General features: G+C 46.0%; 2 protein-coding genes across 3 annotated transcripts in view; one reads left to right on the top strand and one right to left on the bottom strand.

The window, feature by feature from the left end:
* LOC135824841 (uncharacterized) overlaps nt 1–27,527 on the top strand; it is an 82,337-nt gene that overhangs the window by 38,527 nt on the left and 16,283 nt on the right. The gene's annotated exons all lie outside the window — the stretch shown is intronic.
* Nucleotides 741–27,527, bottom strand: LOC135825238 (lysine-specific demethylase 2A-like). Its single transcript, XM_065337974.1, has 7 exons — nt 26,886–27,527; nt 25,267–25,363; nt 24,446–24,552; nt 23,947–24,040; nt 3,198–3,351; nt 2,028–2,142; nt 741–1,294 (listed from the first exon to the last, which is right to left on the bottom strand). The coding sequence occupies exons 3-5, from the start codon at nt 24,541–24,543 to the stop codon at nt 3,307–3,309; spliced, it is 237 nt and encodes a 78-aa protein (XP_065194046.1). The 5' UTR covers nt 24,544–24,552; nt 25,267–25,363; nt 26,886–27,527; the 3' UTR covers nt 741–1,294; nt 2,028–2,142; nt 3,198–3,306.

Raw genomic sequence — 27,527 nt, 5'->3', positions numbered from 1 at the left:
CCCCTCTTCTGAGTTTGACTCTCCGCTGGCCTTCTCTCCTCCCATCCCCTTACATCGTATTGGGCCTGCGCACACACTACATTGTCACATAGCACAACTCAACCATTCGCTACCCTGTTATTGAGCACTCCTGCTCGTTTCGTCTCGCAAATCCAAATAAAATCAATCAATCAATCAGGTTCCTACCTGTGGATGCAGATGGGGACGCTGGTGCACAGGCCATGGTCGTCGATGAACTCCCATGTTGGATATCCGATGGAAGTAACTATGTGTACTAGCAAAGTTACACTGCCACTGATACCATGTACTAGTGATGGTGTTACCCTATGATGTGCTGTGATCCTGTGCCCTCCCGACCTCGTGCTACTGGTGCGTTCGGGTCCCGTCATTCCCGATTTAGGTGGATCAGTTCACATTTGGGGGGACAATGGGCCAGTTTTAATTTCTTACTTTTACGACGGGGCAGCGCCAGTAAAGGTTTTTCAGAACCGCTCACAGAGCGATTTTATATGGATAATTTCAGTTTTTTTTCCGTTCCCTCCCCACCCCAACCCCGAAGGTAAACATGATGAACACGCGCGCGATGTACTGTATGTAGGCATGAGACTGCGATAACACACTGATACATACCAGCCCTCCCCACCTCGCTTACCCCGCACACAGATACACAAACACGCGGATGCACACGGTACACGCACACATACGCACATGCACACGACACAAACAGGAAATTCTTCATGTAAAATGCCATGCAAAGCAGTGGCCACCGTACTTTTAAAAGGAAGTCAGTTGTGGAACAAAATAATTCAACTACAACGTGTAGACAAGCTGACGGCCAAAGCACAACATAGCAAACATGACATTTGCCCAAGGATTGCAGTTTGCAGACCACGCCATGGAAGCAGCGAATACAGAATGTAATATCATACAAAGTGACAAGCAAAGAAGTGGCCACCATACACCAGAGACTTGCAGAAAGTCACATATCCAACAGATGGAAAAGTGAACAGCAATCTGGTACAGCCCACACAAGACAAAGCTGACCTGATACTTGTCCCAGGATCGCAAGTGGCAGATCCTTTTCAATGCATAACATGCAGGTGTACGTTACACGCATGGACAAAAACTGACCGTGTCGCCAGCATACAATGTCATCACATAATTATATACCCCACAAGTTACACACATGCACAGTAGAAGCACAATGAAAGCAATGGAAAAGTACGATGTGGTTGCTGAAGCATCTTCGCACTTCAAATTCAGACTTAAATGTGGTCGTCACGAGATGATATACCTGCAAGATACAAGTGATGCAGAAAGAAAGCAGAAGGTCGTGAGGTAGGCTATGAGACACCACAAACGGGTCACCTACATGTATGTTCAGGGCTAGTGCACTCGCACACAGAATTATCATAATCGAGCATTTCCCAAACTGAGAAGTGCAAGGAAATCCACTTGCATGCACAGGAGCAATTTTGCCGCTGATGTGATGCGCAATTCGAGACGATCTGCGATGCTGCGTGCTCACCTCTGATGCCGATTACTTCCTTGCTTAGACCGGCCCGGTCTGCTCTCCCTTCACTCTGTTCTAAATCCTACTTGGAGCAGTAAGGCTGTGTCACTGCTCCTACTGATAACCCAGTTAGGTTGTGGTCATTGTTGTGAAAGCAATATCATCGTCATTGTGGTAATAACATACGTTTTTGCACAGCGGCTGGCGCTAGAACGTGCAGCAAGCAGCACGCTTGTACTTCGGATTTTGCGATTTTTTCGAGGGCAATGGCTTCCTTTTTGCTTTGGCTACCTACGAAGTATGACCAAAAAATCCATGAGAAGTATTTTTTGGAGCTGGAGTACGAGTGGGGTTGTCTGATAAGTGCTAGGAGAACCCTGCTTTGTGGCTGTAGAGCGCTTAAACGTGCCCTGTTGGCCGAAAAATCCGAATTTTTTCTCTCCCGGGGGACACCCCCGGACCCCCCTTGTACCACTCCCAACCACCCTGTGACACCCCTGTCATTGTAGCTTACCTGCTGTCTTTCTTGGAGATGCAGTAGCAGCTGAGGACTTGCATACAATCTCTGTTTCAACTGCCACTATTTCCACAATGTTGTCAGGTATTGGTGCGGGCGACACACGCAGATTCTACACACGCAGAAGGAAAGAAACACCATGTTTCGGTGGAAGTGCGCGAGTTCGATTGGGATACAAGTAGGAAGGGAGCGTCGCAGCTTCCTCGGACCAAGACCATTCGACTCAGCACCCCGAAGACTACAACTGGTGAAATTTTGATTTTAGGGTATACTTCCCCTTTAAAAAATCACGGGTCTGCATGAAACTCAGATTGAGCTATCAGATTTTCTCCCGAGACAGAATAATGATTTCACTTAGCACCATAGGAGAGAGCAATGAAAACAAACACGATGACCAGTAAGAGCAAAAATCTGGAACATGACTTCTATTATGTTCTAATTTAGTTCTAAACGAAGCATAACGTCAGAACGGGACATTTTCATGTCTGTTGTCGGCAGGAAAAGGTCAATTGTCGGCGGGTCGTGAAATGCCTCCAAAATCAGCAGGCTACTGACATGTCGGCAGGTGTGGCAACACAGACACACACACACACACACACAACCACACACACACATACACACGCGCGTACACATGCACACACGTACACACACACAAAAGAAGAAACATCAGCAAAATGGGTACGTACTCACAAACACACACACACACACACACACGCATTACACCTTCAAGCAGCCGAGCCCGTTAGCAACAGACCCAACACAATCAGGCATAAAGGCACCAACCAACCGAACTAGCTGGCACATACATACACACACTTACACACACTTACACACACACATACATACATACATACATACATACACTAGTCAGAACAACAGATGGCTTGATCAGTCACAACTTAAAGTTTCATGCCATCTCAGGCACTCATCAGGTGATATGAACATCAAGAAAAATAACCCACTTTTTCTTGATGTTCATATCACCTGATGAGTGCCTGAAATGGCATGAAACTTTTCAAGTTGTGACTGATCAAGCCATCTGTTGTTCTGACTAGTGTGTCACGGCTCTACCTTCCCGGTATCGAGCTCTCTTGGATTTCTGCTGGAATTCACAACAGTGTACATACATACATACATACATACACACACTTACACAATCTCACTCACCAGTAGGAATGACAAAAGTCAAGCCTGGTTTCAATTCGACGCGGGCACACTTCTCGACCATGTCACCCAGGAATATATCCTGCTGTTTACCCGACAACACCCACTGCTCTTAGATCTGAAGATTGATTGGGGTCGGAGGAATCAGCCAGAAAACCTGCAGTGCACAACAAACACACGCACACACACGCACATACGCACACACACACACACACACACACACACGCACACACACACGCACACGCACACACACACACACACACGCACACACACACACACACGCACACACACACACACACGCACACACACACACGCACACACACACACACACGCACACACACACACACACACACATACACACACACACACACACACACACGGCCGCATTGTAAACAGTACAGTTAGTCACACGTTTTTACACTGAACCTCAACGGTAAAGAAGGGTTAGAGCACCGCTGCCCTCAAGTGAAGGCCCCTGGCTCGAGTCCTGGTGGCGCCAGTCAATTTTTTCTTCAGACGTTTTCCCGTTTGCATCTTTCCCTCAACCAATGAACAGGTAAGGAGTCGTCTGTATTTTTCGAAAAATTAAAAAATCCGTCCTCGGGCAAAAAGGGGTAGGGTTGTCAAGAGTGCTGGCTGAATTAATTTTTTTGGATTATTCGTACTTTTTTTCTTTTTTTTTTTTGCTCCAGGCCGGGGCTTTCATACACTTGTTGCACTGACTGTGTAGTGTACTCACGGCTGTTATGCATGCATAATCCAGCGACATTATGTACGGTACGACATTTTCCCGTCGCCCCAGTGATCCATGATGCTGTCGTACGCGACCTTGCTGCCTTTTTCAAATCTCTGGAAATATTCGGCAAGGTTTCGCCTATGTTTCTGTCGATTCCAGCCGTTTTCTACATTGGATTCGCGAAGTCTAAGCGAATTCACCTTCCTGCCTTCAAGCTGCGCAAGCAGATATTTTGATCGTCAAAATGCGCAATGGGAAAGTGAAGTTACGATCTTTTTCGTTTCGTTCTTCCTCGTCGTGCCGGCCATTGGCGTTTATCAGAATTGGCTCACATTCGAGGCTTCCTCCTAAGGGGTGCAGAATTTTTGGCAGCCTTCAAGCCAATTTTCATTGAAAGGTTTGTCCTTTTCCTACGTCGTAGTTATATTTTCATTGCCGCCCAGATTATCGTTTTCGTGCCCAAGTCGATTTGCGTGGCGTACTTGGACGTCAATTGCAAGTGTTTGCTGATAATGCAGGACGAGTGGAAGTGTGTTCTCCTGCCTCAATGTCTAACGAAGACCCCGGTTTCGTCCGCCATAGGAGGGATCCGTGCATGCTTCGTTCTGGATGTTAGCAAGTACAAATCAGACATGCATCCAATGAACATTTTTTGAAATCCATGCTTTCGAAATGTATGTAGAAACAGGACATTGTGTAGAGATTTTAAATGTCAGAGATGCAAGATTCCCCATCTGTCTGAGGCCTTACGTGTAGACACATAGGCATGGGTTTTTTGTATTACTAGTGTTACTGCAGATTTAGGCCACGCACAATGTAGTCTTTCGACGATCCTGCTGAAAAGCACACACTTGCATGCGTAAAGACCATACTGAAATACTTCAAGTAATTGAACCACAACAAACGACAACCATGATGCAGCTTATATATCTTGCACTACATCAGCACTAAGCACAGCATGGCACTCAGGACAGGGCCGCTGGTGATGGCCGTACCCGGTTTTACCACTCTCGGCGTTCATGATAATTACATGTAACATGTTAAATATGCAAATGATTATGTAGAACACTAATAGGCTATCCTCGTACACTCCTCACTAGAGTCCCTCCTAAACTGCTTTCTACTTTAGTGAGGACTACTGTACAAGCTGCATTATGCAGAGTATCTGTTGCTACCGGAGTGTGTAGCCGAAACAACCAGGTTATTATTCTGATGCGAATAAGATACACAGCATCACGCATCTTCATGACCATGCCATTCCTATGGAGCTGGCTCAGGGCTTGATGAGTAGGAAGCGACGAGCGGGTTCTGGGCCAGGGGGCGCCCGGGTCCCAAAAAATGGGGTATTATTGAAAAATGGGGTACTAATAGTACCCCATTTTTGCGGTGAAAATTATTTTTGGCCCGGTTTTTTTGCGGATAAAAATATGTGCCAGGGGGTGCCCCTACCTCAAAAAAATGGGGTATTATTGAAAATATGTGTTGTGCACATGTGGGTTTGAATCTCACTTTTTTGGGCCACCTTGCCCCGGATGGGAGTGGGTATAAAAAGTAGAATGTTGAATATGGTGTTTATCATGAAGTTTTTTCCGTGACCTACCCCACCTCCCCATGCAATTTTTCAAAAATGGTCCTGCTCGCACACACGTCAGAAAGGTCAGTTCTTGATAGATACGATACATGTCATTACAAAGAATAATGGAACGAACAGTGAATATCGCAATGGAGTGGAGGAGAAAGGTAGTACAATTCAGTTCTTGTTGTCCTGATTTCATCAAGCTGGTATTGGATGAGAGACCACAAAGTTTACTCTTCGAATACGTGTGAGGATGGATTCACCCATGATCTCTTCCGTGACACGCAGTACGAGGTGGAGTTGTCGGACGCTCTGATGTGCACCAATGGTTCCACCCAGTCAGCAATGGAACTGTCAGTCGACGACCTCCTTTGCACCGCCATCGTGTCAACAGTCGACTCGGGTAATTTGGAGATAAATCCATCGTCGCCGATGTCGATCGTACCAACTCGCACACGAATCCGCGTTACTCTTGTTGCAACGGCACGGAGTTGAACGGCCTTGGTACTACGTCGTACACGCACACGATCAACTCGAGAGACTTCATTTTTCGTTCACCTCCTTGACAAGTTGCATTACGTCGCTGGAATCCAAATAGGTTGCATCAGCGAAGAGGTCGATGATGTGTTGAGAGCACGGTTCGTCACGCATGTCACTAAGCTTGTAGAATGAGTGTCTACCATCAGTCCACCTTCGCAGTATGACACCATCATCAGTCTCACTAATAGTTCCGTAGTCCTCAACACCACCGATGACGATTTTAGGAAGGTGCTGTTTCCTATTCTTCACATTCAAGATCAGACTGGTGACCCTGCAGATAATATACTCAGCAGCAGTGAGTGGTGACATATCGAATCTTCTGGGATGTGCTATCATCGGGTCAAGATCCCTGGTTGTCTTGCTAGCACTGAGGCGACGGATTGAGAACTCTTCATTATCGCATGAAAATAAATACCATTTCTCTGCTCTGCACGTCTCAGAAAATGTCCACGCCATTTTAGCTTCTTCACACTGCAAGAAGGAGTCGATAATGAAACTGCAGGTTGAGACTACTTCACCTCGAGGTCAAAGTTCACGCCGCGATGACCTTTGTAAACAAGGCTACGTCTAGACGTCTCAAACAAGACCAAGGGGTCACGCCACGGGGAGGTGACGATCTTGGAGAACACGATGTGTTTCGAAAGCGGAAAGACGCCCCCGTCATGGTGAGTCTTTTTTGTTCGGGTTTGGAATCTTTCGACTATGATATCAGATTGAGATGTGAATGCCTTTCTTCTATTGCTTTGACCTTTGGGCCAAATAAGGCACACTGTGTCGGTCGTGCTTGGTCTGACCCCGGGACTCCCCCAGGGTTTGACCTTTGACCTTTGGGTTGAATAAGGCACACTTATCATCATTGTTAATCTTTATTCTGTTCATTTTTTATTTATTTTTTCAGGAGTATTTTGCTATTATCCCCGGATAGGAGTGGGTATAAAAGTAGATATATTGATGGATAATGTTTCACTATGAAGATGATGGTGTGGGGTGAAGATGGATTCTGAATTAGAGATCTTACGTGCCTATGTACGTGAAAAGAGACTTCGTGAAGAAGAAGAAGAACAAGAAGAAGAAGAAGAACAAGAAGGAGGAGAAGAAGAAGAAGAGCAAGAAGGGAAGGAAAAGCAGTGTCATCATCTTAATCTTAATTTTTTATTTATTTTTTCAGGAGTATTTTGCTATTATCCCCGGATAGGAGTGGGTATAAAAGTAGATATATTGATGGATAATGTTTCACTATGAAGATGATGGTGTGGGGTGAAGATGGATTCTGAATTAGAGATCTTACGTGCCTATGTACGTGAAAAGAGACTTCGTGAAGAAGAAGAAGAACAAGAAGAAGAAGAAGAACAAGAAGGAGGAGAAGAAGAAGAAGAGCAAGAAGGGAAGGAAAAGCAGTGTCATCATCTTAATCATGTTGTTCATGAAGGAAGATACGTATGTTCTTCTTGTGGACTTGTCATGGATGTGGTTTACTTACCTGAAGTTGATGTGCATCAGAGATGTAGTTTGATGAAGAAGCCTTACGCTGCGCATGAGCGGTTATGTGGTGTGGATCGTCATCTTTTGCATTTTCTTTCGAAAACTGAACTCTTATCCGATCAGCTTCGTGTACACCCTCTTCGAGAGCAGATACGTGCCATGAAGAAGTCCTGTTTGTACAAGAGTATAAATTATGCTATAGCATTATCCTGTATAGTATACGATACGAATGTGGATGCATTACGTAAACTGTATTCCTACTTACCTCATAGCAATGTAGCCTGGTTGAGGTTCAGTCGAATCATGAAACCTCTTCCTCAGCATTTTCCACTCCTATACGTACTGCATCTCATGGAGTCGACTAGGATGGTGTCTTCATTGCAATTGTCCACGTTGCGTTCGAATTTGCTGCTTTTATCTCAATCTGATATATCTCTTATGACATCATTGATTGATGCTTATTGCTGGGAAACCTATTCACTTGACCATGTGATCCAGAACATGCACACGTTTGACTGTGATCTTCTTTCCATACTGTATCAATTCACCAAGGTGGCGGTATCATGTAAGGAATCTTTATAATGAGATATGATTTTGGCGGGCACGATGCTGATTGGTCAAATGTTTTTGGCGGGCTTGATGCTGATTGGTGAAATGTTTTTGGCGGGCTTGATTGGTTGACACATATCTTATCATTTCAATCCACATACCTCTCTGGCTCGTTTAAATACGAATGATTGTCTGCAGTTGAGTCATTCGTTCATCGAATACAGTGCTGACGAGTTGTCCTGACTTCACTTCCTAGAAGATGGCTTCCCTATACGAGCGAAGGATGAAGAAGAATTCCGCTCTTCCTGCTGACCCTCCTCGAGTTGTGCTCTCTTCGAAGCCAGTACCGGCTAAGCGTCGCTATGCATCACCTGCCCCTACCAAGCTCCACAAAGAGATTGTGGTGGATGGTTTTCAGGAGGACATGCAGCTGCCCTACAAGTTATCTGGTAAATCCTTCTACAAGCCTGGATATAAGATGTACTTCCCTTCGGGAGCTCTGCCAGCCTGTGGTAGTACGGCAACAGCTCGCAAAGATGCTCAAGGACAAGTTTACATCGAACTGAACGAGTCCACTGAGTTCATCATTACGAACTTGATCAAGACTTGTCCATCGCTCCGTGACACTCTCCGAAGTGGACGTGTGGAGAAGATCATAACCAACTTCTATACATCACGTTCGTCCGACGGTCAATGTCGGGTGTACATCAACGGTGAAAACAAGCTAGTCCCGACCAGCTCGTTTGAACTGGATGTGGAACAAGATGTATTCATCTACCCCGGGGCAGTCTCCCTCGACACTGACGAGCAAGTGATGAAGGTACGTCTTGCTGTTGCTCCAATCATCTGCATCAACGTGGAACCCAGATGTTTTCATCGTGCTCTGGACGCACACATGGCACTTTCTATCACGGAGCTGAAACAGCTGACTGAGAGCTTCACATCATTATGCAGTGTCGTCGTCCAACAAGACGATCAGCTGGTAGAGACCTTCCAAGAAGTCTTTAATGAACTGCCTTCTTTATCATACAGCTGATCATTCATTCTTATTCTATCCTATACTATCCTATACTACTTTCTACGTCAATACCTCATGATACAAATTAAAAAAAAAAAAAACTTCTAAAGAACAAGTATGGGTGGTGTTGTGTCGAGTAGTACGTCCACGGAAGAGTGCTGCCTTGCCTCTTCGGACTCTAGTATCCCCACTGCTACTACTAGTGGAGAATGGGTTGCAGGATGTGAAAAGAATGGAATTGGGAAAGATGAACCAGGGTGATCTCATGTGAACACCATCAATGAATGCGTCATTCATGACAAGATCAATCATGTCAAGGTTACATCATCTGTTTTTGGCGGGCTTGATGGTGATTGGTTGACAACTTTGCATTTTCAACCCACCCCATTCTGACTTGTATAAATATGCATGCTTGACATGCAGTCGAGTCATTCCTTCACCCGATACAGTATTGATCAGTTGCCTCGTGTCTTCGCATTCTAGGAAATGAATTCCCTTTACGAGAGATGGTTTCACGTTGCAAAGAGTCTTAACGGATCGGCTGATCACAAGACTCACGAATGTCAGGTGTGTCATCTGCTAGTACGAGTTGCTGACCATGTTCTTGCAACATACGCAAAGGATGAAGGTGAATGCTCGGAGACTCGTCATGCCTTTGCCATTGACCATTTGTTCGTTCGTGATTCGACATTGTTTCACGTGTGGACATCTGCTAAACATGTCGCTATGAAGAGACCTGACATTCTCAGGTATGCTGCGAGCTTTACTGTTGGCGATGGTGATCGTGAACAAGCTGAACGACTTGAAAGTTGCATATGCGGCATCATGGAAGGTTTATGGAGTCATGCGTCAAACGACGTCGTTGCCCTGGAGATGACCTTGGCATATTCAGTCACTCTGTTGGACATGCTGGCACGGAAAGGCGATCGTGCGAAGGTGTTGTTAGCACGAGATTTCCTCATGAAACACATTCATGAACAATCGAGGAGGAGGATGAACGGTCGACTCATCAACACGATGACTGTGGCTCTTGTTTGTTGTGCATTACCTGTTGTTTACCTGTTCTTATGAGCATCATAAAGATTTATTTGAGAAAGAAAATATTTCCTTTCATAATTAGTACAGTGTGTGTGTGTGTGTGTGAAGATGGCGTACTGGGCTACGCATTTCCATAGGAGTGATGGTGATGAGGCCTCCCTCAAACACATGCAAAGCATGCGGAATGACATTATCGAGATGCAATCGGTTGTGGGGAACGAAGACACCGAAAACACCTTGGTTCATGATGTGGAGAAACTGAAAGAGGAGAAAGCCGATGAGAGCAAAGTTGAAGATGTGGAAAACAGATCTACGCGCTACACAGATCAAGCCATAGCAACTGATGAGCTGCACGTTAGAACAGACGGATCCGTGTCCATGGATGCTAACCTCGACATGAACGAACATTCAATCTGTAATTTGGCGTACGACGATAGCTCTTTGACATGTGCTGTCCCTGCCGGTTGGGTCAAGAATGAAATCCGTCAATCCTCATCGAGATTGCAACACGACATCGACGCTGTGCGCAAGATGAAAGGTCCTCGTGGTGATCGGGGATTGGGATGGCTTAGTGGAGGTGGCATGCCGCTGAACTCTGTAGGGAGAAATGGTGACTTCTACCTCGATGCAGCCACGCTGATCGTGTACAAGAAAATCAGCTCGAAATGGATGGCTTTCGGTCGGCTTCGTGGACCAAGAGGTGAAGCTGGTCCACGTGGGGAACGTGGATTGATCGGTCCTGAAGGTGAGACTGGACCTAGAGGAGGCGATGGACAAGGTGGTGAACGCGGTCAAAAAGGCGATCAAGGAATACCTGGTCCAGAAGGTCCCAGAGGTAAAGTTGGACCACGTGGAGAACGTGGATTATTTGGTCCTGAAGGTGAGATTGGGCCTAGAGGAGAAGATGGACAAGACGGCTCACAAGGTGAACGTGGTGTTCAAGGTGATCAAGGAACCACAGGTCCCGTCGGTCCCCAAGGAACCATCGGTGCAACCGGTCCTCCAGGAAACAGAGGTCCCGTGGGCCCCCAAGGAATCGTCGGCCCCATAGGTCCTCCAGGAGCCAGAGGTCCCGTGGGTCCGCAATCAAATCAGAACCTATCCGATCCGTTTCATCTACTACCTCTCATTCGGAGAAACGTCTACCTCTACATATACTCTCATCCTAGCAGATTTGAATCCGTCACCAGGGTGAGCAGAAACAGATACAGAGGGGGAAATATCGTTGACATGAAGGACAAGAGAATCAACGTGAACAGCATCGACATGTTCCGAGACGATCACTTCTACCTCAACATTACACAACCCAGCCAAGTTTCCATTAGAGAACGATTCGTCAATCTGTTTCACGACAACATGTCTTTTGCAATGTTCCAAGTAATTCAAGTGGACGCACCTGACCCTAGAAACATGTCATTGAAGGCATTCGATATCGATACTGTCGGAAATTTCAGCTTGGATAGTTTGTACGTGTTGTTCACTGCCACCCACATAAGTGGCAACTACTTCACGCGTCCCGGCCATTCATCATTCAACATACCCGTTTCGTCTGTAGTCAGCCAATTATCGGCGGCTTTGGATAAACCTGTGTCGAGCATGACGGATCTCTTGGGTACAAAGTGTGTCATAAGTTACGCTCGGAATTCAGAAGGCCTATTCACTCTATACGTAAACTCCATTTTGATACATTCCAACTTAGACACTGTCCCATTTTCCAGGACCAATGGAATCAAAGATTGCAATTATAGCATTGGTGGTACTCAATTCTTCAACGGCACTTCATCAAAGTTGTTCTGTCATTTGCACTTTGCAGAGAGTTTATCTTCTCATACAATCCAGCGTATCCACACAGAACTCATGGCACACTACGATATATGAAAGTGCTACTTTGATTGTACATAATATATAGCACACATGCTACACTACATTCTTGAGATGAAAATGAAAAATAAAACCTATCTATAGTGAGTGTCATCACAACACCAGAATGTCTGTGATATTGACAGTGGCGAACAACACGTCGGGCGTGAGCAGGGGATTGCACAAACCAAACTTTACTCTAAATGTGAAGGAGCTCGATACGCGTGATAAAGTCCTGCATGTTGAATCGGCTCAGTTTGAAGTACACTTTGAGAACATAGACGAGGCAACGAACAAACTCTATGTGGTACATGGTGTAGAAGAAGAAGAAGAAGAGGATAGACTTTCCATCAAGACGGGAACATACAGCGATGTAGACGATTTGGCGTCTATTATCAATGCCACTCTGAAACGAGCAGGACACGGAGACATTGTGTTTTCCTACTCTCGTCACACCAGCCGTATAAGTGTCTCGGTACCCAGGAATAAACGGTGCTTGTTGAAGAAGGACTCACCCGCATTGGTGCTGGGTGTGGGCACTATTCTCAAGCCATACACGATCGAGGGATCTCACACGTTCCCGTTCGCTGTGGATCTGACGAAAGGTAGAAGACTTGTCCTGCTCTACACCGACCTCATTGGACCTGCTGTGGAGTACGAAGACAATACTGATTCGAGGGTGCTGAAGACTTTTCTTATTCAAACCCTCAACGGTTTGAATAACTACGTGTTCGGGAAAGAAGACAAACGACTGCTGCTTCCACACGAAAACGTGACTAGCATTTCGTTCTGGTTGAAATTCAACACCGGTGAACACATTACTTCCGGATATCCCGTCTACCTTGATCTTCGGATCACCAACACGACTTAGATGGATCTTCCAGATGTTCGTGTCCGTCACGTGCGTGACATGGTGGAGGATATAGCAAAACGAAAGAAATTGGAGAGCGAAAAGGTGCGTTGCCGGGAGAAGCACGTAATTTACAACACTGCAATCTTGTCCTTTCTCATACTCATTCAAACCATTCTCAACATTCTTCAAGGGAGTGGTGTTGTATCTGGAGAACATCGCATTCGAATCATCGCCATCAGTAGCACGATCATCGGTGTGATCATGGCATGCATTGGTAAACACGTTCTCGACACCAAACGTCAGCTTGTCAAGTGTATCGAACAACTGCAGCAGATGGAGAGAGCTGAAGACTCGTTCATGTTGGAATTGGGCATTACTCTTGAAGATGGGAAGCTCACTAACGAGGAGCATCAACGATTGATATCGATGATGAACGACTTTCGCAAGACACTGGATATTGGATCTTTGAAAAAAATTCACCCCTATTATAATGTGACTCGCAAGAATGGCACAGGAGATATACTCACCACAAGCTCCGGAGTCCTTCACGGGACTCCTGACCAACACGAAGATCGTTCAGAAGAACATCCTCGACAGGACGGAGAAGAAACTCTCGTTGCTTGAGGGTAGACGCGGAGTACGACTCTTTTCCACAGCAGATCGATCACCACCATCCCTGAACAATGAACTAGACATCTCGTCGCCGAATTTCATTGCTCTGGGGGAGAGCTATTTCATCGTGAAAATGCGCTATAGTGTCAAAAACAATCTCAATAACCAGCCTGGAGACTACACGCGATGGGTGTGCACCACGTCACCAGCCTTTTCATGGTTCAAGAACATTCGAGTGGAGATCAACGGAACAGAGGTCACGCAATCGAGTAAAGTTGTCGACATGCAAATGGTTCAGCATATCCTCAGTCTAATGGAAAGCAGCAGCGAACGCCTTCAGTACGTGGACTCGGATCTCTACGGTCTACAGAAACTGGATCCGCAAAGAGCATTGAGAGGTGTGGATTTAACGCCCTATCAACTTGGTGTGAAGCGTAAGCATGGCTATGCCTTCGAAACAAACGCTGCAAACGCTAATGCAGCACAAGCACCGGATTTCGTCGATGATTTCACACTCAGGCGTGCACCCACCGTCGAGCTTGTCACCAACGAAGGCTTCTCCAACACGGTTCAGGAAAATGCACTTCGTGCAGCTGTTGGACGGTTTCAGTACAAGCTGAGACCCTTCCTACCGTTTTTCAATCAGGACGATGCTTGGTTACCCCCGGGTACACAGGTGAAGCTTCGCTTTGATCTGCCACAATCCGAGCTTTCCAGATACATCATGCTTAGCGATCAAGGCGGTGGTGCCAACAGTGCTCTGAGCGTCGGTGATATTGAGATCGATCTACTCCAATTGGACTTTGTGTACACTACCTATCGCATGGAACCCAATCTCACCGATCGTGTACGCCTTCCCAAACAACTCTATTTCCACACGTGGTGCCCTCGTCTCATACAAAAGAGCATTTCAGATGATGCTGGTACACTGGAACTGCTTCACAATGCGGACATTCCACGCAGGATGATCCTGTTCTTCACAGATTTGACTCATGGTACACAGCCAGCATTGGCTGGAGGTCAAGCATCGCATTCTTCGAACAGACTGGCCATGATTCATGCAAATCTCAGTCAACTTCGTGTCACTGTCAACGACCAGACGCTCTTTGACAACCCGCTCAAGTTCCAGTGGGATGTGAGTCGTAATACTGAAGGGCAATACTTCTACGATTACAACAAATCCTCCTACCTGCGTGGCTACAATCTGGTTCAAGACTTTTTCGGCAAGACGTATGGAACGCAAATCCCCATCACCGCTGCAGATTACTGCAATCACTACTTTATGGTGCCTATCAACTTGAATCTGGATCGGACCACAGACAATCCAAGATCGAGAGGAAATCTGTCCATCGACTATCAATTTAGCGACGTGACAAACGCCCCCGTGAGGAGACCTAGCGAAAATGGCGCCTCGATCAAAGTCAACCTTCTCTGCATGGACAAGTACTTGTACACCATGAGCAAAGATGAAGGTATCAAAGCCGAAGTTGTATGAATTAATTCCGACCTAGTAGTAAAAGGGCATCATGGAAGGTGGTGACCTGGAGACCAGACATCGTGTCTACGGTGGTGATTTGAAAACATCGAGTCGACAACACGGATTCTTCTGGAAAAAGAGCTTCTGGAAAAACCTAATCGGTGCTGGACCGGATGAGATGGAAAAACAGATGGCGGAACCCACGACAAAACAAGATGCAATGCAACGCGGTGGACTTGGACCCCTGGCTGCCATGGCAGGAATGACACTTCTTCCCATGCTTTTGGGGAGAGGAGAGTCCGGAGACATTGTGGAAGCGCAAATGAAAACAGCTTACAACCCTGCCATGCACCGAGGAGGTCTAGCCATTCCACCAGGATTAGCCGCCAAGGCCATACCACTCCTGACGAATCTGGCTGCTCCCTTGGCCATGGGTACCATGGCATCACTGGGTGACAACGTAATGGATAAAATATTCGGCAGAGGAGTAAGGAAGGGAAGCTCAGCAGGTGCCATGAAGCGCACTAAAAGTCGTCGTCGTCGGCATGCACCGAAGAAGATTCGGCAACGAGCATCTCGAAAAACCAAGAAGCCAGCTCGTCAAGTTCGCTCCAAAGGCCGCAGGGCACGAGGAATAAAGAAACAAGGAAGGGTATTGTTCAAAAAACTAGGACATCGTGCCCTCGACGAAGCTTCATCGTTCCTGTCTGCACCTCGTAGATCCCTAACCCGTCCTGAAACTCCATTTGCTCAAAAAATTCGACAGAACATTAACAGTGCAGGACCGTCTTCTATGAGTTCCGCTCACATCGGTCCATCCTACAACATCTGATCATGGACTTTATCTCGCTCCTTGGACAGGAAATCGGGAGGAAGAAAAAGACTAGTCCCGTAAGGAACGACGATGTTCCGACCACGGCCACTGCTCGACACGGGCTGCACATTCCTGGTCTTCAGTTCGAGTCTAAGGATTGGTTCACGGAAATCATTCCTGCTCTGAAATCCTGGGGTCAAAACGTATTGTTTCTGGGACAGAGCAACATGGGTAAATCCTACTTTCTCATCAAGCTCCTGAAACGCGTGCAACCTGAGCGTATAGTTGTCATCTCCAACAAGCCGGCCGATCAGTATCGTCTCCCAAGCCTCAAATCCTTCAAGCATTACAGCACCATGCCCGAGTGTATCGAAGACATGGATCTCCAGCCTAACACCTATGTGATCATTGATGACATCAGAGTGATGGGTTTGAAGCACGGCAGTCAAAGAGAGTGTCTCTACAAGTTCTTCACCATGTACAGTCATCATCATAAGTTGAACGTGTTCTTTCTCTCTCAGAGCTTTGATAACATTAAAGACATGAAGATCAATGCAAACTTTATGTATCTATTTCGCTTCACTGATAAAAGCAATATCAAGCGTTATCTCAATACTCTGTTTGGTGGTCTGTGCACGAAGTCATCCATTATCTTTAGATTGTATGAGAAGTTATTGGCGGTGTGTCGCAGACCTATCCTAACCATTGATTGCTCTTCTAATCAGTACTACACGTATTGCGAAGACACTGCATTAAAGGTGACTTTTGAATAAAAACCTCGTTGATGTGTGTGTGTGTGTGTGTGTGTACGATATTAGTCGAAGAGTTAACCGAAAAGTTAGCCGAAAAGTTAGCCGAAAAGTTAGCCGAAAAGTTAGCCGAAAAGTTAGCCGAAAAGTTAGCCGAAAAGTTAGCCGAAAAGTTAGCCGAAAAGTTAGCCGCAACATTGAAAAAAATTCCAATCATGAATAAGAATGGAGCATCTTACGGTGAAATTCTCAAATGGGCTACCGAGTAGTATACAAAGAGTGGGACTCAGAAAGGGATCCTTCTCGATACCCAAGCGTAAAAGGTTGCAAACCTTGCAGTTTATGACGAAACATCCTCAACACATCATTAAGAAGAGAGCAAATTCGTGGGAAGTTCTCGGTATACCACCACTCATGCGGCAAAAAGGAGGTAATAACTACAATGCATACTTGAAAAGCGTTAAGAAAGTTCTTTCCCAAGTACCAGATCACAGTTTGAGCACCTCCACCCTGTTGGAACTGCAAGCCGATCCGCGAGTAAAGCGTCTATATGACACCCACTTCAAAAACAATCCCGATCACATCAGTTACCCGTCTGTGAGAAATGTGATTGCATCCAACATACTCAACTATGATTCCACTACCGATCAAGTTCGCGATTCCGTTTCAGATGTCAGGAAGAAGAGAAAGGCACCTTTAACATCGGTGCCTTTCAATCTACTACAAGATCATGAATTTGACCGATGGATCCTGCAAATCCTGGACAGTTTCCTCCGGCATACAAATATACCGGTAACCTTTTTGAAGAGCAACTATTTCACAAGCCGATCACAACTGCTGCAACTCTACGATGAAGATCGACTGAGGTTCAGGAGTCGGGTGGAAGCGGCTGCGGATGCCCTGAAGACGCAGACGATGAACGACTACACTACTCTGGTCAACGAGACGAATCGCATCTACATGTCCAGGTACCCGTTTGCAGCCATAGCAGGTGCCATGGGAATCAACAAACACGTTGATGGGTTCCTTCGATCAGAACGAAAGATTCAGGAACTAACCACCCTTGTGATAGCTATACCGGGATCACAGCTCAAGTTTCAAGATCTCAACGATATGACTTCCACCTATGGTAGAACAACAGAAGCAAAATTGATCCATCCCGAGCATTTCATGATCAGAGCACAAAAGGTGATGGTGGACGATGCATCATTCATTCAACAGGTGCTGAAGGACAAAAGCAGGATCACTCGTATCATCAAGGATATCCTGAGCGGACGCTCCATGTGATCACGTGCCAAATATTTTCAGGCTATGATCAAGAATGGACTATCCTCTCAGCAGTGCCGATATCAAAGGAAGATTGAATGGTGTCGGAGGGTTCGTGGGCTGCACGAGTTACGACCTCTTGCCACCCTTGAACAATGGAGACTTTTGTATCGTCAACACCGACAACGTTCTACCGGTGTACGATGCAACGGAAGGCGGACATCATTGGTTGACCGTGTGTCGCGAGCAAAACGTGATCCTGGTTTTTGACAGTTTCGGACGCAGTCTATACACTATGGAGCAAGATTACACTGAACCTGCACTGTGCGATTTCTTTAAAGAAGCCTACGCAGACTGTAAGATCATCACCAACACCCAAGCCGTTCAAGACAGAAGCACAGCAGTATGTGGATGGTATGCCATATTGATGGGAAAGCTATTTTCCAAATATGGTCTGGATGAAGCACTTCGAATTTTCCGAAGAGTCTTTGATGATGACGAAAAGCTGGAAAACGATCAACTGGTTCTCAGTTCAGGTGCCATGGAAGGTGCTGGAGCCTTTTGGGACAACAAAGTGCAAAAGGCAATTCAGGATGGAAGACGGAAGAAGAAGACAGAACCCGCACAGTTCCATACGAAACTGGCTAACGAATTGCACAAGCCCAGACGAGTGCATTTCAAAAGACGCAAGGTGAAGAGCAGAGCAATTGACCATATATGGAGTGCAGATCTCGTGGATATGCAACGGTTTGCCCGAAGCAATAAGAACATCAAATTCCTGCTAACAGTCATCGACTTATACAGCCGCTATGCCTGGGCAATGCCTTTGAAATCGAAGACGGGTACCGCCGTGAGAGATGCGTTCGATAAGATTGTCAGTACATCCGGAAGGACACCGCTAAAACTCTGGGTAGACGAAGGCAAGGAATTCTACAATGCCCCCATGAAACGATGGTTATCACAACACAACGTCATCATGTACAGCACCCATAACGAGGGTAAAGCGGTGGTGGTCGAGCGCTTCAATAGAACGTTGAAGGCAAGAATGTGGCGTCACTTTACAGAGAAATCCACGAACACGCACCTCAATGTCCTATCTCATCTACTAGACCGCTACAACCAGTCAAAGCATAGAAGCATTGGGATGACACCTCACGAAGCATCGAACGGTAGAATACCAAAAGATGCAGATCAACAAGACCCCCTGCAGTCAAAACCCAAGTTCAAAGTGGGTGACGAGGTGCGCCTAACCGTATCTAAGCGTCATTTCGAGAAGGGCTACACTGCGAACTGGACGGAGGAAGTATTCGAGGTGGATGAAATCCTATCAACATCACCACACACCTACAGGATTCGTGATCTGATGGGAGAACACATCATCGGATCGTTTTACGAAGCAGAACTGCAACACGCCAGAGAGACCGGTTTGAGATTCGACAAGGTGTTAAAATACAACAAGGATCAACGTCTTGTGCAATGGAAAGGCTACACAGATAATAAATTCAATACCTGGCTCACAAAGAAGGATGTGAACAGTCTTCGGTCATGATTCACAATGTCATTCATATTGAAAAATAAAAAATAAATGATTGAGTGCTATGTACAAGCTGATGGCGTTCATGAGAATTATCGCATGAGTATGAGGGGTATACTGCTGGACACTTTCACGAGTGCGTTAGCACGACGAAAAATATAAGGGATACGGTATGTACAGAGTACGAATGGTATAATCCAGTTATCCCATGTACTATTCCAAATAGAGCGCGATCAGCACTAAGACATGTATCGATTATCCCACGAGTACGAGCAAGAGTACATGTACTCTTGGTACGAGGGGTACACCGCTAGATATTTTCATGAGTGTGTCAGCACGATTGAAAATATAATGGGTACGGTATGCACAGAGTACGAATGGTATAATCCATTTATCCCATGTACTATCCCAAATAGAGCGTGATCAGCACTAACATCTCCCTTATTTACTCTGTCGCAAGACCCGGGGAATATTCGTGCTCCGAGCGGGGAATATCGCTCTATTGACAGTTGAGTCCTCTTTCCAAGATTCCTTTTGAATTCCTCTCTACCATCTCTGTATGAGAAGAGACCACGGAATTCCGTATATGTATAGCATCCACCGATCGTGCAGTTCGCTGTGATGTCATTGCACAGTGTATGTATATTATGTGCATGTGTGTGTGTGTGTTTGTGTGGTACATGATGCATCCTACAATCCACTGTGACGTCAATGCACACTCCATGATGTGCGCATCCATGGTCCGTGTGCCTTACGTATTTCCACCCCTGAAAATATATGAAAATCAAGTACTATGAGAGTAAGAATTATATGAGCAGAAAGCTAGAAAAATCCTCCGTCTCATCGACCTTTCAATAGAAGAAAGGCATTCACATCTCAATCTGATATCATAGTCGAAAGATTCCAAACCCGAACAAAAAAGACTCACCATGACGGGGGCGTCTTTCCGCTTTCGAAACACATCGTGTTCTCCAAGGTCGTCACCTCCCCGTGGCGTGACCCCTTGGTCTTGTTTGAGACGTCTAGACGTAGCCTTGTTTACAAAGGTCATCGCGGCGTGAACTTTGACCTCGAGGTGAAGTAGTCTCAACCTGCAGTTTCATTATCGACTCCTTCTTGCAGTGTGAAGAAGCTAAAATGGCGTGGACATTTTCTGAGACGTGCAGAGCAGAGAAATGGTATTTATTTTCATGCGATAATGAAGAGTTCTCAATCCGTCGCCTCAGTGCTAGCAAGACAACCAGGGATCTTGACCCGATGATAGCACATCCCAGAAGATTCGATATGTCACCACTCACTGCTGCTGAGTATATTATCTGCAGGGTCACCAGTCTGATCTTGAATGTGAAGAATAGGAAACAGCACCTTCCTAAAATCGTCATCGGTGGTGTGGAGGACTACGGAACTATTAGTGAGACTGATGATGGTGTCATACTGCGAAGGTGGACTGATGGTAGACACTCATTCTACAAGCTTAGTGACATGCGTGACGAACCGTGCTCTCAACACATCATCGACCTCTTCGCTGATGCAACCTATTTGGATTCCAGCGACGTAATGCAACTTGTCAAGGAGGTGAACGAAAAATGAAGTCTCTCGAGTTGATCGTGTGCGTGTACGACGTAGTACCAAGGCCGTTCAACTCCGTGCCGTTGCAACAAGAGTAACGCGGATTCGTGTGCGAGTTGGTACGATCGACATCGGCGACGATGGATTCATCTCCAAATTACCCGAGTCGACTGTTGACACGATGGCGGTGCAAAGGAGGTCGTCGACTGACAGTTCCATTGCTGACTGGGTGGAACCATTGGTGCACATCAGAGCGTCCGACAACTCCACCTCGTACTGCGTGTCACGGAAGAGATCATGGGTGAATCCATCCTCACACGTATTCGAAGAGTAAACTTTGTGGTCTCTCATCCAATACCAGCTTGATGAAATCAGGACAACAAGAACTGAATTGTACTACCTTTCTCCTCCACTCCATTGCGATATTCACTGTTCGTTCCATTATTCTTTGTAATGACATGTATCGTATCTATCAAGAACTGACCTTTCTGACGTGTGTGCGAGCAGGACCATTTTTGAAAAATTGCATGGGGAGGTGGGGTAGGTCACGGAAAAAACTTCATGATAAACACCATATTCAACATTCTACTTTTTATACCCACTCCCATCCGGGGCAAGGTGGCCCAAAAAAGTGAGATTCAAACCCACATGTGCACAACACATATTTTCAATAATACCCCATTTTTTTGAGGTAGGGGCACCCCCTGGCACATATTTTTATCCGCAAAAAAACCGGGCCAAAAATAATTTTCACCGCAAAAATGGGGTACTATTAGTACCCCATTTTTCAATAATACCCCATTTTTTGGGACCCGGGCGCCCCCTGGCCCAGAACCCGCTCGTCGCTTCCTACTTTGATGGCAATGCAGTTCACCTGCTGAATTGACAGATGTCCATGGATTCATTTTAAAATAACAAGTCGGTCAAGTGAGAATTCAAGTCGGCAGGAATAGCGCAAGCTCCCACGTAGGGAGCAACACACAATTCCCCAAGTATCGCCGGAGTCGCATCAACCTCTTCTTCACATTAATTACAATACGGCGAATTAAATCAAAGCTGTAAGAAGCTAAATAATTCTGTGACTTGAAACAAGCATTGATAGAAGAATAACACCTATAGCAGGTCCATGTGCTTTAAAAGTTGGAGACTAGAAGATATCCTCTATTTGTACACTAACAAGACCAACATGGAAGCGTTGCGGGCAACCAACTCCGCCATGCTATGACACTTGATGATGTATTGTGGTACTTTGCTTATCACTGCAAGCCCACTGGTTGACTTGATCATCATCCATTGCTACTTTCATAACGAAGATCAGCAGTGCAACTGTGGCAATAAATATCACCGCCTCCAATGCCGCACTTATTGGAGGAGCACATTCTACTGGAAATGAAACACTTCAATGTTCAGTTAGTGCTGATCTGGAATAGTATGGAGAGTAGGGTGGTGAAGGGTTACATGCAAATTCAACATCCTTGCCGATGAGCACTGTGGAGCATGTGCAATGCAGAAACTGCTGACCAATAGTATACAGAATCTGATTTCCAGCAATCCTAATATCCTCATTGATCCCAAGGTGAAGAGCACACGCATGAAGAGACGTACATGTAGCTGCTATGTCATCAACTTTGCGTTGAGAGAGTAGCAGACGATCGAATTCTATCCTTCTCCAAGATGAATTGCAATCAGTCTAACGATTTATTTGCGCTCTTTTCTTATGCACGGAAATCTGGCTGTAAGCTGTCCTCAGGGGAGAACATGTTCTAGAATAAGAGCAGTGGGGTTCCATCTGTTCACGTCATGATGGTAGTGAGTCAAGCAAACGTGCCCCCTTCTTGTTCCGAAGTTTCAAACACACCGAATTCCATGATGCACTACATTACTAGAATTTATTACACTGCATCGTCTTGAAAACAATTCCTGTATTGACTGTATTGACTCCAGGACATACTAACTTCAGTACTTCGCCGAAGGGAGGCTTCCAGGTCTTGGTGGTAGACTTATTCTCCTCCAGCATGGCCTCATACGACCTCTCCAAGGCACGAATCCATCGCCCCAAAAACAAAAAACTTTCTTCGATAAATTTGAAAAATGTGCAGAAAGACTGCACGCGTCGGCACGCTGTGCGTACGCGAGCTGTTGCGATGCTGGTTGCTACGGTACGCCGCCATATTGATAAATGTCGCACTCAGAACAGCCGTGTACTGTAGACCAGGGAGTCGTAAAATACCGGTATTTACGACTCCCTGCTGTAGACGTAGTGTAGGATCGATTGTCCGGCAAACACCAGTATCTAATATACATGACTTTTCAGATTTTTCATGTAGTTGTAGGACGTGCATGGCCGTCGGTTGACCTACTACTCACTGTACTTAGCTACTAGTACTTGACATACAATGTAGGTGCAGTCAGAAAACATGGGGTCAGGAGTTATTATTTTCGAGCTGGGCATTGGTAAACATCAAAAACTTAACGGGAAAAAATGGGGGTGGGTGGGTGGGTCAGAGACAAATTTGCATGAGGACGGATTTTTTAATTTTTCGAAAATTACGGACGACCCTAAAGAAGGTGGTGTGACTTACAATCGAGCGTGACTTCTTCCTACGTAATATGTGAATGTACTGTATAGAAACAACTTGGCTCAGACCTGTTGCGACTTATCATCAAGTGCGACTTCTAATCAGTGAAATGCTGTACACTTAAGCCAATGCCAGCTTTCTTCTTCTCATTCCACTTCCTTCCAAGGTTCTTCTACAAGACACATTCGTGATTATAAGGAGCTTGTCAGTCAGAAGGATGGACAGAGAGGTAAATATACATACAAGTACGGATGGATGATGGGTAGAGAAACAGACAGAAAGACAGACAGACAGACAGATAAACAGACAGACAGACAGACAGATAAACAGACAGACAGACAAACAGATAAACAGACAGACAGCCAGGTAAACAGACAGACAGATAAACAGACATACAGACAGACAGACAGATGTATGTCTGTATCTACACCCATCGTCCATCTATATACTGTGTACATGTGTGTGACACAAAAACAGACAAACAGACAGGGAATGCTGACCTTTCCACCCTTGAGAATGTGATACCAGACGGATGTGCCACCAAAGTCGATACGGAAATCTGTGTAGCAGCCACCGACGCTCATCAGGCAGTACCTGTGACAGCACGGCATCACCACAAGCAACAGCAGTAGACCAGCAACAACAACAGCAGCTCCATCAGTAAGCCAGCAACAATAACAGCAGCTCCATCAGTAAGCCAGCAACAGCAACAGCACAAGTAAGAGCAGTAGACCAGCAACAGCAACAGCAACACAATCAGTAAGCCAACAACAACAGTAGACCAGCAACAGCAGCGCCAGCACAACCGGCACCAGCAGTAGGGCAGCCAGCAACAGCAACAGCAGCACAATCAGTAAGCCAACAACAGCAGCAGCACCACAAGCACCAGCAATAGGGCAGCTACACCTGTAGTACTATCAACAGCACCAGCAGTCGGCCAGTAACAGCAACACCGGCGGCAGCAGCAGCACCATCAACAAGAACAAACAAAACACATACTTTTGCACTTTGGGATATTTCATGTCGACCAGTCGGTTGGTGGCCTCCTGCTGCAAAGCGCGCAATGTTTCCGGCCACACCAAGTCCACTCCATCCATATGACGTACCTGTGTGCAGCAACAACAACAACAACAGCAACAGCAGCCGCAGCAAGCAAGCAGTAGGAAGAAGAAAAGACAAATGAGCAATTTGTACACGGTTGCGAATACATAATACAGCTTGTGATGGGGCATTGATAAACCAATATAAACACATTGCACAAACCAATCAGGAGTTAAAAATCCATACTTTCTCAAAACGAGCCTAAGCATGATCATGTATGACATGAGCCTCAAACGCCCACCGAACCCCCCAACACGGCATACAGGGGAGACAGTAGTGCAGTGGAGTGCTCAACTACAGTGCACTCATTTCTCACGACTCCTATCCGGACCTCCAAGTTACGGGCATCTTGGTCTACGGGGAACCCTGTGAGTGAGTTCTAGTGGATATATTACTACTTTACTACCAATTTGTGGAAATGCCAGAAGTGACGTAATATGCCAGATCTACGTGCCTTCCACATCAAGATATACGTGATTACGAACATTTCCAAATGAAGGGCAGAGCCCTCGGTCCCGGACCGCCCGGATACAACAGATAAGAGTGTACTACATATAACGTTACATGCATAGGATTGATTGATTGCAGCTTATATCAATCATATTTTCTGAAAATTGTAGTCCAAGTTGCTGTCTGATGATCGGTTAAAACCGTGAAACTCAGAGTTACAGCAGAAACGCTTTTGATTCTCTCAAGTGTATGTAGGATTGCTGACGTACCAGACTGGGTGACTCCACTTGAGGCTCCAACTTAGTCTTGGTGAACTCCAGGCTAATGACGTTGTAGAGTTTGTCGCGTTTCGCATTCGTGTAGTATCTGCACAAAAGAGTACATGGCGTGTACCAAACACACACACACACACACACACACGCACGCACACGCACACACACACACACACACACACACACACACACGCACGCGTACACACACACAAACACACACACACACACACACACAATGTAGCTCCACGTCTCTTGGAACCTAAGAAAACACCCAAAAGACACCATGCCACCAAGACTTGCACTGAAAGGCTTACTTTGTAAAGTTTGGCATGCTCGTGGTGGAGCCTTGTTGTGAGGACACATCCATGATGTCAATAGTACGCCCACGCCTGCCCATCACCCAAAGACCCCCTAGCGATCTCACTGGCCCATTGCCCGCCATCCTCTTGGCACCTCCACCCATCTGCTGTACACTGCCTCCCCATCGCCTCTTTCTGCGCTTTCATGCTCACACCTGCCTGTTGCCTGCCACCCTCCTGGCACTTCTACTGTCGCGCCGTGGCCCGCACCAGCTGTTCTCCCCATACCTTACACCAGATTTAGCGCTAAATTTGTTTATGCTTGTGGCCCTATGTATTTATAAGCATACTGACTCACTGTTGGGTAGACCCGAGTATCAGTTGTCTGATGTTTGCCTAACGGCATGAAACTCAAGAGTTACAACCAACCTGAACGTCCTCCGCTGAGTCTGCTATGATTTGAAAACTCCGTATGGCGGAACCCAGATGCGCATGCAGTTTACGTAAGACTTTCCGTAGATCGACTACATTTTTTAACTAACGTAATTACGTTATGCGGAACATCTCTAACAAAGTACAGTGAGTGCAGGGAAATACTTCGACAACTGCAGACAGTCAGTTATAGGCGATTCACACGACAGCCACTTGCACGTTTTACGGCGAGTGATTTACGAGAAAAGTGACTGTGTGGATTCACATGGCTGCACTCAACAGCGGGCACGTTTGCATTTTTGAATGATTCACCCACCAGTTGCCATGAGTATTTCAAATTTTCAAACGTGTACAATAATTATCATGGTGAAAAGAGCCGCGTAAAAAATCAAGTCTTCTTTTGCGCTTTTTGGTGTAAATATAGTTTACTGCTTGCCGCAGAGGGGTTGAGGGCTAGACCCACAGGACACTTCTGATCATAACTCACTAGACCTAGTCTTTCTTAAACTTGCATTCAGTTTCGGCGGGGACAATACCCCCGACACACGACCAACAAAATCTCTAACTGTCTTTGACGCCATCAGAATATCTATGCAAACACAGCCTAACGGACAAAGTCAAAAAAGCCGTGACCTGATGTTGACACAGCCTGGTGAGTATGGAGCTTGCATGTCGAGTCTGCAGTTAAGGAATTCATACCTCAAAAGTTGAAGCGAAATAACCTGAACAATAAACTGTGGTATAATGCGGGAAAATCAATAAATTACAAAAATGTCACGTTCGGAAATTTTATTGGGTGGTCATCCCGTTTGACTGTGCGAAGTAAAATTAAAACAACCAAATGGTTGGGTTGATCTGCACGCACTGTGCAACCGATTCTCTCACCTTTCTTCCTCCAGCTATGCCTGTGACACCCTTTGTGAATCTGCGAAACACTAGTGGCAGGCCACGCGAAAATGAGAATGCGCGCAGCCAAGTTTAGGCCATCATCTCCTTCATCCATCATCCCGGCGGTAACTCCGCCCGTTCAATATCCAACACCAGTCCCCAGGAAAGAATAAGGCACGAGATTTCAAGTTCAAGGGCAAAGCTAAAGCCAATGGCACTGATTTTTGGAATTGTCGAGTAGAACGAAAATAAATAATCGAAGGCGATCATAATAGAGAGGTTTTGCAGAGCGAACGTTCGCAATGATTTTCGCGTTCCGGGTTGCGAAAACTATTGCGAACGTTCGCGCGAAATTTGTGTTTTGCATGTTTTTCGCTCCAAGAAATTTTCGCGTGCACTCGCTTGTTTGAGAAGTGCAGTGAGTGGTCTTCATCCGATTATTTTTGTTGTTGCGAGTGGTGGCACCTAGAGTCACGGCCTGAGACGAGAGCTCCTTGACTACCTTGTCCATGGCCGGAGACCCACAGTCACAAACGGGTTGGCTTGTGCCGTAATCTGGCGCACCAACACCTGAAATTCAAAGAGGCATCTATGGCATCGTTGATGTAACCGACTCTGAGCAGTGAGAAGACGAGCAGG

The sequence above is a fragment of the Sycon ciliatum genome, chromosome 9, assembly GCF_964019385.1.
Source record: "Sycon ciliatum chromosome 9, ocSycCili1.1, whole genome shotgun sequence".
NCBI lineage: Eukaryota > Metazoa > Porifera > Calcarea > Leucosolenida > Sycettidae > Sycon > Sycon ciliatum.
Note: the sequence above shows the minus strand (reverse complement) of the source record. Positions and strands in the feature narration are given on the sequence as shown.

Excerpts from the sequence above, each read along its gene's own strand:
- LOC135825238 (XM_065337974.1), bottom strand. The coding sequence starts at position 24,543 with ATGGATGGAGTGGACTTGGTGTGGCCGGAAACATTGCGCGCTTTGCAG. Across the intron at positions 24,041-24,445 it reads AAATATCCCAAAGTGCAAAA|GTACTGCCTGATGAGCGTCG; the intron begins GTATGTGTTTTG and ends GTGCTGTCACAG. Across the intron at positions 3,352-23,946 it reads ACATTCTCAAGGGTGGAAAG|GTTTTCTGGCTGATTCCTCC; the intron begins GTCAGCATTCCC and ends TGTGCACTGCAG.